The sequence below is a fragment of the Mirounga leonina genome, unplaced genomic scaffold (assembly GCF_011800145.1).
Source record: "Mirounga leonina isolate KUSES-001 unplaced genomic scaffold, KU_Mleo_1.0 Mir_165, whole genome shotgun sequence".
Classification (NCBI taxonomy): domain Eukaryota; kingdom Metazoa; phylum Chordata; class Mammalia; order Carnivora; family Phocidae; genus Mirounga; species Mirounga leonina.
The window spans coordinates 81,534,049-81,546,071 of NW_023270415.1; the positions used below are offsets into that span (position 1 = coordinate 81,534,049).

At 69.0% G+C, this 12,023-nt stretch overlaps 2 protein-coding genes across 2 annotated transcripts in view; both read right to left on the reverse strand.

Moving 5' to 3' along the window:
* Nucleotides 1-59: 59 nt before the first annotated feature.
* On the reverse strand, nt 60-1,459 carry MAFA (MAF bZIP transcription factor A). Its single transcript, XM_035012051.1, has one exon. It carries the CDS (start codon nt 1,116-1,118, stop codon nt 60-62), a length of 1,059 nt encoding a protein of 352 aa, XP_034867942.1. The 5' UTR covers nt 1,119-1,459.
* Nucleotides 1,460-7,198: 5,739 nt separating this feature from the next.
* The window catches only part of ZC3H3 (zinc finger CCCH-type containing 3), a 91,301-nt gene continuing 86,476 nt past the window's right edge, over nt 7,199-12,023 (reverse strand). Inside the window, exons 10-12 of the mRNA XM_035012024.1 lie at nt 10,613-10,791; nt 9,597-9,991; nt 7,199-7,977 (exon numbers count right to left, since the gene is read on the reverse strand). Of these exons, the coding sequence (XP_034867915.1) occupies nt 7,946-7,977; nt 9,597-9,991; nt 10,613-10,791 (606 nt within the window). The 3' untranslated portion in view covers nt 7,199-7,945. The remainder of the gene's footprint in view (nt 7,978-9,596; nt 9,992-10,612; nt 10,792-12,023) is intronic.

Below are 12,023 nucleotides of genomic sequence, written 5' to 3' on the forward strand. Positions count from 1 at the left end.
GGGGCGCGCGGGGCCCGCCCGCCCGCCCGCCTGGCGGTGGCGCACGCTCGCGCGGGCGCTCACAGGAAGAGGTCGGGCGCGCGCTTGGCCCCGCCGGGCCCGGCCTGCGGCGGCGAGGACTCCCGCGGGAAGCCGGCCCCGCCCGCGCCCCCGGGGCCACCCCGGCCCGCCAGCTTCTCGTATTTCTCCTTGTACAGGTCCCGCTCCTTGGCCAGGCGCCCCACCTCCAGCTTCAGCTGCTCCACCTGGCCCTGGAGCTGGCACTTCTCGCTTTCCAGAATGTGCCGCTGCTGCACCCGCTTGAAGCGGCACGACTGCGCGTAGCCGCGGTTCTTGAGCGTGCGCCGCTTCTGCTTCAGCCGGACGACCTCCTCCTTGCTGAAGCCGCGGAGCTGCCGGTTCAGCTCGCGCACCGACATGGACACCAGCTGGTCGTCGGAGAAGCGCTCCTCCAGGCGCACGTGGTGGGCCGCGCCGCCGCCGCCGGGGCCCGCGCCGGCGTGGTGGTGGTGGTGGTGGTGGTGGTGGTGGTGGGCGGCGTGGTGCACGCCGTGATGCGGGCCGGCGCCCACGTCGTCCGCGCCGCCGCCGCCCCCGAAGCCCTGGCTCCGGAAAGCCTCGTACGCCGCGGCGGCCGCCGGGGGGTGCGCGCCGTGGTGCCCGGCGTGGTGGCCGCTGCCGATGAGCGCCTCCACCGCGTCCTCGGGCGTCAGGTGGAGCGCCTCGGGGTTGAGGTGGTGCTGGTAGCCGCTCATCCAGTACAGATCCTCCAGCGCCGGCTTCCCCGAGGCGCCCCCGACGGCGCCCGGGCCTCCGCTCGTCGGCCCCGGGGTGGCCCCGGCCTGCGCCGCGCTGCCGCCGCCGCCCCCCGCGCCGCCGCCGCCGCCGCCGCCGGTACCCGGGCTGGGCGCGCAGAAGCTGGGCGAGGAGGGAACGGAAGAGCAGGGCGTGCTGAGCGGCGTCGAGGACAGCGAGCCGGGCGGCAGGCGGTGGCAGAAGCGCTCGGCCTCGGGCGGTTCCTTCTTCACCTCGAACTTCATCAGGTCGAAGTCGTTGACGTATTCGATGGCCAGCGGGCTGTTGGGCAGCTCGGCGCCCATCGCCAGCTCCGCGGCCATCGCCCGGGGCCCCGGCCCCGCCGCCGCACCCGGCTGCGCCCCGACGGGAGGCGGGGGGGGGGGGAGCCGCGGGCCTCTCCCCCCCTTCACTCCCCACGGGCGGCGGGTCTCGGCGAGGGGGCGGCGCCCAGACGCGCGGGGAAAAGTTTCGCGCGGCCAAGTTAGGGGCGGGGGGCGGCCGCGGGTCGGGGCTCTCCGGCGGCCCCGGCCGCACCCCGGGGGGCGCAGGCCGGCCGCGCTCCCTGTCCCCTCGTCGGCGGCCGGGCGGGTGGCCGGGCGGGTGGCAGTGAGGCCGCCGCCTCGGGCTGCTCCGGCTCCCCGCGCCCCACCCGCGTCCAGCCGGCCCCGCCTCCACGGCCGAGCGCCGCGCCGCGCGCTCCCCTTTATAGAGCAGGGCGCTCGGGCCCGCCTCCCTGGGAGGGGCGCGAGCCCCCAGGCCAATCGGAGCCCCAGACCCGCCGCCCTCATTTGCCTATCCCCATGGCAACCCGGAGCCCAGCTGTCAATCTCCTGCGGGGAACAGCTGTGGGAAGGGGAGATGACGGGCATCCCGCGAGCGGAGGGGGCAGGGCCCTCTGGTGGCCGCCGCGGGGGACTGCACGCGCGGAGGGCGCGGGGCACAGGGGTGCGGAGGACGCACAGCGCGGGGGGCGCGGAGTCCGGCCTGCGGCCTCCAGGGCCCCGCGTCCGCGACGGGGAGGCCGCAGAGTCTCGGGAGCTGACGGGGCCCCTCGGGGCCTCGGTCTCCCCGCCGCCCGGCGGGCCGTGACCCCGCAGCCTCGCTACGCGGCGGCGCCGGGACCTTCCGGCCTGCCGACACCGGGGCCACGGCGCGGCCCGGTCGGGCGCGGCGAGGGGAGTGCCGGTTATTTTTAGCCCCGCGGTTCGGGCGGGTTCAGGAATTCAGTCAACAAAGTTGCTGGCACCTCCGTTCGGCGGCTCCACCGCGGGGCGCAGGTGGGGAGGGTGAAGCGCGCGGGCCGGCGGGGGCGGGGCGCCGGGGCGCCGGGGCGGGGTCCGAGGGGCGCGGGGGTAGGAGAGACCCGGGGCCGCGGCCGAGGGGCATGGGCGCGCACGACTGCGAGGGGCGCGCTCCCGGAGCAGGGGGGCCCTGGACGCGACCCCTCCAGGGTGGACGGAGCTGGGAGGGGCCGCGCCTTGCTTCAGCGTCACCGGAGTGCTTGGTGCCCCCGCCCCCCACCAATTTCTATACTGCTGTTATAGGACTTTTACAATTAACAAATTCAATCTTAAGTATAACCGGCTGTGCATCGAAAGAAAATTCTGGAAGGACCTGGGCAGGAAGTCACTGGGGCAGCTTGTTTTTATCTTGTTCCAGGCATAAATGCCTATTATCTTATAATCACAAAAATTCATAAAAGTTTCCTAAGATGTCACGGGGTGGCCCAGCCCCGCTGTGCCAGGAGGGCACCACTCACCCCTTCCTCCTGCCCCCACAACCCTCCCGGCCGGGCTCTGCTGGGCAGGCAGGGTCAGGCCCACCACGAGGACCCTCCTGCCCCTGCAGGGATGGCTCAGCTGGTGGCAGATGCAAGGCCCCCGGCTGGGGCTTGGGCTCCAAGCTACATGGGTTGCCAGTCGCATTGCAGCATTTGGGGTTCCCTTTAAGGACCCCCACCCCGTGCTCAGAGGGAGGCCACACTCAGCCACCAAGTCTAGCTAAGTGGGGACAGGTCCCCCTACATCAGGCCCCCAAGTGTGATATTCAAGGATGCTGGGCCCTGCCTTTGATCACACGCAGATTCATTCATCTGGCACATAGCACTTCTTCATTTCCGCACCCACTCATTCATTCACTGCCCTGGGGAGGAGGCGGCCTGGGGCCAGGCACTGGCCTTGGGGCTGGACTAGCCAGCAGGCCTGCCCTCAGCTCTTGGCTGCTCCGGAGCCTCGGGTGCAGGAGACCCGGGGGAAGGCCCACGACCCCCAGCCTCTTGCTGCTTGTATGGGGGGGCAGCAAAGCAAGGTTTACCGAGTGGGGGTACAAAGCTCCCAAAGAGAGAGGGAACCCGAGAGTTTTGCCCCTCTTGCTGCCTTCTCTGTCTGCTCCCTGAGGCCTGGGGGGCCTCCTCAGAGCTCTTGCCAGTCAGGGGCCGTCAGGCCGGTGGCACTGCCCGCAGGCTCGGGAGGGGTCACCCCTGCGGCGCTGTGCAGAGTGGGCGTGGTGGGCTTCTTGAGCCCAGGGAAGGTGCTGGCCTTTCCGGGCTCAGGTGGCAGGCTCCAAGCCCGCTCCTTCCTCCTCGGCCGGGGCTGGGGAGCGGAGTCCGTGAGGACCCAGAGAAGGCAGACAGGCTTGCCGTGTGCCCTCAGCCAGAACAACGCCGTCCTCTGGGCTCCCTCAACAGCCCACGTGCAGCCAGGAGAGGAGCACCCCGATTCCGCGCTGCCCCAGAGAAGGTGCGTGCTCTTCCCGTGCAACCCCTGCATGCCAATCAGTGCTTGAACCAACGGGATTCCACAGGGCCCACCCTGTGGCTCCTCATTAGATGCACCCCACAAATCTTTACTGAGTAGCTACGGCATTGCCCTGGGGGCGTCTTCCATCAGGAAGGTGGCCCAGAGATCTCTGGTGGGAAACGAGCCAGCGGGAGCATGAGGACATAATGCAGCTTTTCATTAGGCGCCTGGGCTCTGTGTTGGGTGGGTTTGTCCCGGGCTCGGGACAGCTCGTCTCTGAGCCCCACAGCTGGGAGGACGCGGAGGCAGGGGCGACGGGACGGCTGATGGCTAGAGCCACTGGTAGTGTCTTCGGGCCCAGGCCTGGCTGGATCCGGGCGGTGCGGGCACGCGGTCGCCTCCGTGGGCTGGTTGGGCTTCCTCGCAGCATGGAGGCTGGTTCCCAGGGGGAGGGTCCAAGAGAGCGGGGCGAGGGGTGGGCGCTGGGCATTTCTGTGAGTGCCCGTTAGCCGAGGTGTGGCGGCGGTCTGCCCCCCGCTGTAGACCAGGTAGAGGAAGAACACCACACGGTCCGGCATCTCTGCGGGCCTGCCCCCATGCAGGTGGCTTGAGGCAGAAATAAGCCACGCAATGACCCACCAGTAAACCACGCAGTGTGTCAGCGTCTCCGCTCGGAGCAGACCACCCTGAGTCTAGCAACCTAACCCACGTTTACTACATCCCGCCCGGTCTCCGAGGTCTGAAGTCCCGCAGGCCTTGACCGCCAGCCCCCACCCCCGCCCTGCTCAGGGTCTCCTGGGCAGGTTCCTCAGGGAAGGGTGCCTGCAGGCTCGGCTGGTTGCTGGCAGGGCCGTTTCCCAGAGTCTGAGGAGCCCAGGCCCCAGCTGCCTGGGGGCTGGTGGACGCCCTGGGCTCCCCCGACCCTATGGCTGCCCACCCTGGGCCGCAGGAGAGCCTTTGGAGGCTTACATCAGCGGGGGACAAAGTCAGCGGGGTTCTGTGCCTGGAAGCAGGTCCCAGGTCCCGCCCGTCTCAGAGGGAGCCCCGGGAGCAGGTGAGAGGCCGGCAGGGGGCGGCGGGAGGGGCTGCCGGAGCTTGCTGCAGGCTGTGGGGGGCGCCCGCCACGCCAGCCGCCACCGGACAAGCACCAGCCGGCAGGAGGACGCCAGCCTGCCCGCACTTGTCCTGGGCCGCGCGCACCGCCCGGGGCTCCGGACCCTCGACGTTAATGGACGTTTCCGCAGAAAGTGCGGCACAGGGTCTGGACAGGTATTTTTGTCCAGTCCCCGCTGCTCAGCCCCGACAGGGTCCCACCCCCCACACCCTTCCTGGGCTCAGTGACCGCAGGGCCCGGTGCCCTCCCCACTTAGGGGGCTCATCTGCCCTTAAAATGAGGAGGCTGTGTGCCAGGCACACTCTGGCGGGTGCACACAGCCGGGGGGCACCTCCTTGGGGAAGGGCTTCGGGCTGGGAAGCCCATCCCACCAGGGGCTCTCTCCCAGTCCGCTCCCCCAGTCCTCAGGTGAGGCCAGGCCCACCCCGCCCCAGTCCTCGCCTCCCCCTCCTGCTCCCACAACAGGCACCTCACTTCACCCTGAGACTAAGGATCCCCCAGCTTAGAGCTTAGACGTGGACCACGGCTCCGAGGTCTCCAAAGCCCACCTGCCCGGGGCCCAGCCCCTCACCTCCAGCTCGGAGGGTCAGTGAAGTGTCTGCTCCCCGCTGCAGGGTCCGAGCGGGGCCACCAGCCCTGCCACTCTGCTGACCACGTGAACCCAGGCCTCACCTGGACAGACATCCCCGCCCTGGCCACAGCAGGCGGCAGGAGAACCAGCGCGAGGGGCCCAGGGCCGGCCCGCTGTCCTCATATGGGGCTCCCCATCCTGTGCGGCCAATCTCTGGGAGTCCCCATAACCTGCCACGCCAGGGCAGTCCACGGGAGGGCATGGGCCTGGGGCCAGAGACGGTAAGGCTCCAGGAGAGGGGGCAGCCCTTCCCCGGTCTGGAGGAGCCCACGCTGTGCTCTCCACAAAGGCCAGAGGCTCTGCCTGGGATGCGTGTCCTCAGCCGGCACCTTGATTAGTCTGGGTTGGTGCGGACGCGACCAGCACCTTCATCCCCGAGGGTCTCTGCTGGCCTGCTCCTGGCACAAGAAGCCCAGAGTGACCAGTGGACCCACACTCCGCTCAGAGCAACTGCCCCCCCTGCACCCCTGGCCTGCCCAGGACCCCGGACTCTGACCAGGCAGAACCCGGGCCGACAAGGTCCCCAGATGGGTCCAGAGGCGTGGGGGAGCTGGGCCCGGGCCCAGAACAGGGCAGCCACTGGCCCAGCGTCTCGTGCTTCCCGGAGGCCAGCCCTTCCCGAGCCTTCCCCGCTGGCCCACGCGGTCAGACCAGCTGCTTCTGGGCGCTGGGCTTCACGTGGGCTGCGCGGGCCGCGTGGCTCCAGAGCGGTCAGGAGACCCTGGCCGAGCTGGAGCGAGGGCCGCGCTGGGAGGGGCCGCCCCCCCGGTGGCCGTCCAGCACGCAGTGGCCCGGCTGCCCCGTCCGCAGCACGGGGTGCGTGTCCCCTTGTCCACTGGGAAGGGAAGAGCAGGGAGGCCGGAGGAGGTGAGGGCCTGAGATCAGACTGGACTTACAACTGTGTCTCCAGCCGTCTGTCCGGCTGTCCAGGCAGAGGAGGGAATTTATCCCCCAGCCCCTTCCCTCATCTAAGGTTCAACCTTAGTGGGTAGGTCACGGTGCGGGCCGAGAGGGAGCCCCGAGGGAGGAGGGGGCAGGAGACAGGGCAGCAGCCGGCGGCCCGAGCTCCAGCCCCGGGGACCGCCTGCCACGCCGCTTGCAGCCCCCAGCTGTGCAGCCCCCCCTGCCAGTGCTGCGCCCAGACTCCGAGCCCCCCGCCCTGCGCCATCGGCCCTGCTCGTCTGAGCGGGGAGGAAGGCTGGCCCACAGTGGGGACCCCACTGTTTACTGACGGGGAGTCCCTTTCTTTCCAGCCAGGCCTGACTCCAGAACCCACCATGCTGCCAAGTCAGCGGCAGCAGGGGCCACGAGCACGCGCCTCAGGCCCCAGGGACGTCAGCGTGGGGTCCCGGACGGGGGGTCCCGGACGGGGGCCCCGGACGGGGGGCAGCCGCGATCATCACAACTGACTGCGAACTCTCGTTCTGCTTCACCAGCCGGCTGCTGACACGGACGCAGGCCAGGCCCCTCGCCGTGAGCCAGCCCCGTCCTCACCGCGTCTGCGGCTGGACAGGGATGCCACCCCTCAGTCATGGACTGGCGGGGAGCGGGACGCCTCCCCACTGCCCGCTCCCCATCACGGCCTCGTGGGGCTGGAGTGTCTGCCCGTCTGCGTGTGGGCTGGGCCGAGGGGGGATCTGCTCCGGCCAGTGGGCCCCTCAAGGGCGTGGTGTGGGCTGAGGCCTGCGCCGTCCCCACAGGCGGCCCTCACACACCGGCCAGCGCTGGCCCTTGCAAGCCGGGCCCACAAGGGACAGGCAGAGGAGGGACAGTGAGGCAGCAGACCCGACTCCAGGCTGAGACGCAGAGCTGGCGGCCAGCTGGGGAGGGAGGTGCGGGGACACACTCACGTGTGGAGTGACTGGGGGGGGGGGCGGTGAGGGGAAATCCTCAGAATGGCCCTGTGCCCCTTCCAGTCCTCGGCCCCAGCCTCTCAGGGTTCCTGTCGGCCCAGCCACTGTCCCGAGACACCCAGAGGAGGGGCTGGGGACGGAACCCCAGCTTGGGGCCCCTGGCTCCAGCCTGTCGCACCCAACATGTCCCCAGGGTCCCCTCCCGGGCCCCTCCCCACCAACCACGTGGGCTTGGCCACGGGGAGGAGTCACCTCCAGCCCTCTGAGCCATTTCAGGAAGGCAGGGAGGAGGGCCGACATTCCTACCCAGAGACCCTATAGGCGCCAAGGATCTGTGGCCAGGCCTTCTTCTTCCATGGGGCACCCCTTGGAGGGGGTGCCTCGGGGTCTGGGCAGTGCGTGTCCCTCCAAGCTGGTGCAGGCAGGGCTGGGCCGCGGTGTGACGGCGGGCAGAAGAGCCAAGCAGACACAGGACAGAACCTTTATTGCTGGACATAAAACACCCACCAGGGAGCCTGGCAGGAGTCCGGGGGGAGGTGGGGGGTGCGTGGGCACAGGCCTGGCTGGGAGCCCTGCCCGGCACCCCTCTGGGCTGGGGGGACTGGGAGGAAGGTGGGTGTGCAGAGGGGCTGGCTGGGCAGAGCCCTGAGCACACACTGGTCACGGAAGGCTGAGGGCCAGGTGGGCAGAGCCACGGCCCCGGGGCTCCTGGGGGGGACTCGGTGGCAGGCGGCCTCTCCTCTGGGGCATGGGCCTTCTTCCTCTCCAGGAACGAGGGGCTGAGGTAGGCGCGGGCTGGCCCCCTGGGCCCTCACAGACGGGGTTTGATGTGCAGAGTTTTCCCTGTTCCGAGAGGGGCAAAGATCAGGTGCCAGGAACCCCCCCCAGCCAAGGAGGAGCGCCCCTACTGCCGAAGCTTCCGGTTCAGGTTGGGGGAGACTCCTTCCAGCCCCCTGCCTGCGCTGGGGTCCAGGGAGTCACAGCAATCTGCTGGCGGGGCTATAAATACCAGGCTTGTGCCAGCTGCACGCAGGCCCGACGACGTACCCACGCTCCCACGCGGAGCCAGGCTGCCAGACGCACACATGGACGCTCACCGTGCCTTCTGGCTCAGCAGCCGAGCGAGCAGCTGGCTGGGGAGGGGTGGAGGGACCTGGGTCCCTGTACAGAGGGACAGGGCCTAGGGGCAAGAGGGCCTGGGGGCAGGGACGGCTTCCCGCAGCAGAGCAGAGGGCCTGAGGACAGGAAGTCACGTCCAATGGGGGGTTCGGGCGCGGTGTACCCCACGCTCACGGGGCCTCAATGCCTCTCCTCTGCTGTGAATGCTCCAGGCCACCTCTCAGGCTGGCACCCCCGCTGACCACAGATGCCTCCACGTGGCTGCCCTGAGGCACGGCACCATCTACGTGTCCCCATGAGCCTGCCTCTCCTCCTGGGTCCCCCACATCAGGACTGAGGACTCCAGTCACCTGCTCAGCCAAGGCTCCAGGTCCACAGACTCCACGGCCTCTGCCTGCGGGCCGTGGCCCCTACTGGCTGGCTGCTGGCCTCCTGCCCCAGAGCCCTCCCAGGCCCACCTCCTCCTGCCCCTCCAGCTCCCCATCCTGGCCCAGGTCGGGGGAGGGCCGAGCAGGAAATGAGGCTGATGAAGGCTCCAAGGCCAGTGGCGGTCTCTGCAGCCTCCCCTGGGCCTTGCCCACCCTGCCAGCCTCCAGTGACCCTGGGGATGGCGGCCTCGGGCCCCCCCCCCCCCACTCCCTCCCCACCCCGCTGAGGCCTGCCCGGATGGAAGTAGCTGGTGCCCTGGTCCCGGGCGGGCAGGTGGAGGGCCTGGCCACAGCTCTGCGCCCTGAAGTGGGGGCTACACACAGGCACCGTCGTCCCGGCCCCTCGGAGGCAGGCGTCTGAGCGTGCTCAGCGGAGCCGTTAGAGAAGCCTGCGGCAAGCATCTTCCATTAACGTTACGACCGTGAAATATGACAATAAAATGAGAGCCGTATGGTCGCAAATCTGCAGCCCGCCGAGCTGCGTGGGGTTTATCGTCACTCAAACGCGCGGAGAGCTGTAAAATGTTTACAGAAAGGGTCGTTTGCAGCCATAAAATCCTCTTTTCTCTCCTAAACAAGGCTGAGTGGAGCCATTTACCAAGCCCCAAATGTTCATCGGGGGAGAGGAAACATCTGTTCTCTCCAGGAGCGCGCGGTGATCTTCCAGAACAAATTAACAGAAATGGGTGCTTCCTAATTAAATCAGCCCTCGGCTGGGGTGGTCTGCGTGGCGGCGGCGCGGCTGCGCTCACACCTCGGCCAGCTCTGCCCCGGTGGGCGGGGGGTGCACACCTGCCAGTGGGGGACGTGGCCCAGAGCACCTGGCCCATGCTGGGCGCTCGTCAACCATCCAGGCCCCACCTGGGAATTCTGACTCGGTGGGTCGGAGGTGGGCACTGGGGCCAAGCTGCCTACCTGAGTCCTTGGTTGGGGGGCTCCTGGGGGTCCGGGCCCTGGGCTGGCCTCCTGGGCTCGGCGAGGACTGCAGGGAGATGAAGGAAGGCAGCTTGGAGAGGCTGCTGGAGCCAGTCGCTGCCGAGGCAGCCTCCTCCTGGAGAGACAGCTCCTCCTGGTCCAAGGACAGGGAAGCGGAGGAGGGCGAGGGGGAGGAGGGGGAGGGGGAGGGCGAGGAGGGCGAGGGGAGGGGGGAGGAGGAGGAGAGCGGGGAGGAGGGCGGCTTGGGTGACAGGGGAGAGCCCGAGGCTGCGGCTAACCCCCGCGGGGAGGAGGGAGGGGAGACCGAGCCAGCAGCCACGGAGGTAGGGGAGCTGGGCGTCTGTCTGGTGGGGCGCTGGGCAGCCGAGGACTTCCTGCGGAAAAGGAAGGGGAGCAGAAGTGTGAGGGTGGGCGGCTGCTCGGCAGGGCTGGGGTCCAGAGGGCGCTAGCTGACCAGCTGTTCAGCACCTGTCCCAGCAGCCACGGGGCATCGCCATCCAGGTCTGAGGCCAGCCCTCGGTCCCAAAGACAGGCTGGTGACGACACGGCGCCTCTGGCCTGAGGCAGCTGGGGTGAGCCTGGCCAGCGAGCCCCAGCTCCACACTGACCCTGTTCTCACCTGCCAGTGAGCCCACTCACAGGACAGGTGAGCACAAAGGGGGGCCCCAGCCGTGAGCACCACCCAGGATCCTCCCTTTCCTGGGGAGTGGGAGTGGGGTAGCTGAGAAGCCCCGACCTTCCTCCGTGGGGCAGGGACTGGGCAGTCCCACATAGGCCACTCTGGGCCAGGGATGTCCTCAGCTCTGTCCAGCCTGGGGATGTGGGGTAGGGCGCCTCTGGAGGTCACTGATCCTCAACTTTGAACTGAGGTTTCTTTTTGGGTCTGAAGCCTTAAGAGCTGGCAAGGGGCCTAGAGGCTCCCCCGCAGGGTCCCGAGGGACGGCTTCCAGCCCACCCCCAGAGCTTACACTCGCAGCCCCCGCTGTCCCCGTCACCTGGGTCCGTGGCTGGAGGAGGCCTTGCTCCTGGGGGGCGCGCTGCCGGGCTCCGGGGTGGGGGCTGCCCGCCGGCCGAGGCGCGTCTGGCCTCGGTGCAGCAGCTGACATTGGGCGCCCCGGGGGCAGAGGCCCCTGCGGGAGAAGTCAGGGCACAGCAGTGTGTGCTTCTTCTTGCACTGGGGGGAGAAGAGGTGCAGCTGGGGGAGCCCGCCAAGGCCCCTGCCCCGTGTGGGCGGGCCCTGCCTGCTCTGCGCCCCCGGGGCTCAGGCCCCCAGGCCAGAGCGGCCTGCACTGCCAACCATCCAAGGCCCCGAGCCATCAGAAGCATGAGGGCCAGCACCCTGGGCCTGGACGGAAGGCAGGGACCGAGGCTGGCCTGGGGGTCTTGCTCGGCTGGGTTGGGGATTCCTGGGGCACTGATCCCCCCTCCTGACTGCAGGAGATGGGGATGTGGGGGGAGGCTCAATGCCTGGGGGGCCTTACTGCATGGGGTTTAGGCTACAAGCCCAGGGGTGCCCAGGTCGGCCGAGGCCAGCGCACACCCGATCCACCACACCTGTCATGGTGGCTAATTATACCCAGTTTGGGGCGCGCCATCCAGCAGGTGCTCGGGGCAACACGAGGCCTCAGCTCTGCCCACCAGGCCCACAGGGAACCATGAAGCTCTGACCATGGCCTGCCTTTCCTCGGCCCACCCGCTTCCAGGGGCAGGAGCCATCGGGAGTGATGGGCCCAACTCTCCAGGCCTGCTCTGCACCTACTTCCTGCTTGAGGCCCTTCCAGGGGAGGGGTGTTCTGATCTCTACCCGCCCCTGCAGCCGGCTTAGTGGGCATGACCTGGGCGAGTCGGAATGTAGCAACTGCCCCTCATGTTGACCAGGAGACAGGAGAGACACAGTCCCGAACAAGCAGTGCTGCAAAGTGCCTGCCAATCCCACCCAGAACGGAGGGGAAAACCAGCCTGGGCTGCCGCGCTCACAGCCAGCACGGGGGGGCCTGCACTGGCTGAACTGCTTGGAAATATGTGGCTGCGGCCTCGAAGCCACTACCTGCCGGGCCCGAAACCTCCCTCCTGGGAGCCGGTCCCCAGGGCCCCGGTCTCGGCCCTGCTCCCAGCACACAGCATGAAGAGCCTGGCTGAGGACTGCACAGAGCGTGTGCCCATTCTTGGAGCAGAATCTGGGCACCAGTCCCATTCTTGGCCTCACACCTGCCCCCCAGCAGGGGGAAGCCCCTCACACCAGTGCTTGGGGGCTGGTGTGCAGATGGGAGCAGGCTGGAACTGGCAGAGCCATCTGGGCAGGCTGTAGGACCCCTGAACACCCACGGCACCCCCTGTCAGCTTGTCCCTGTGGTGGGGCCGCACCCACCCCTGCCCCACGAGAAAGCTAATGCTTGCTCACTTGCT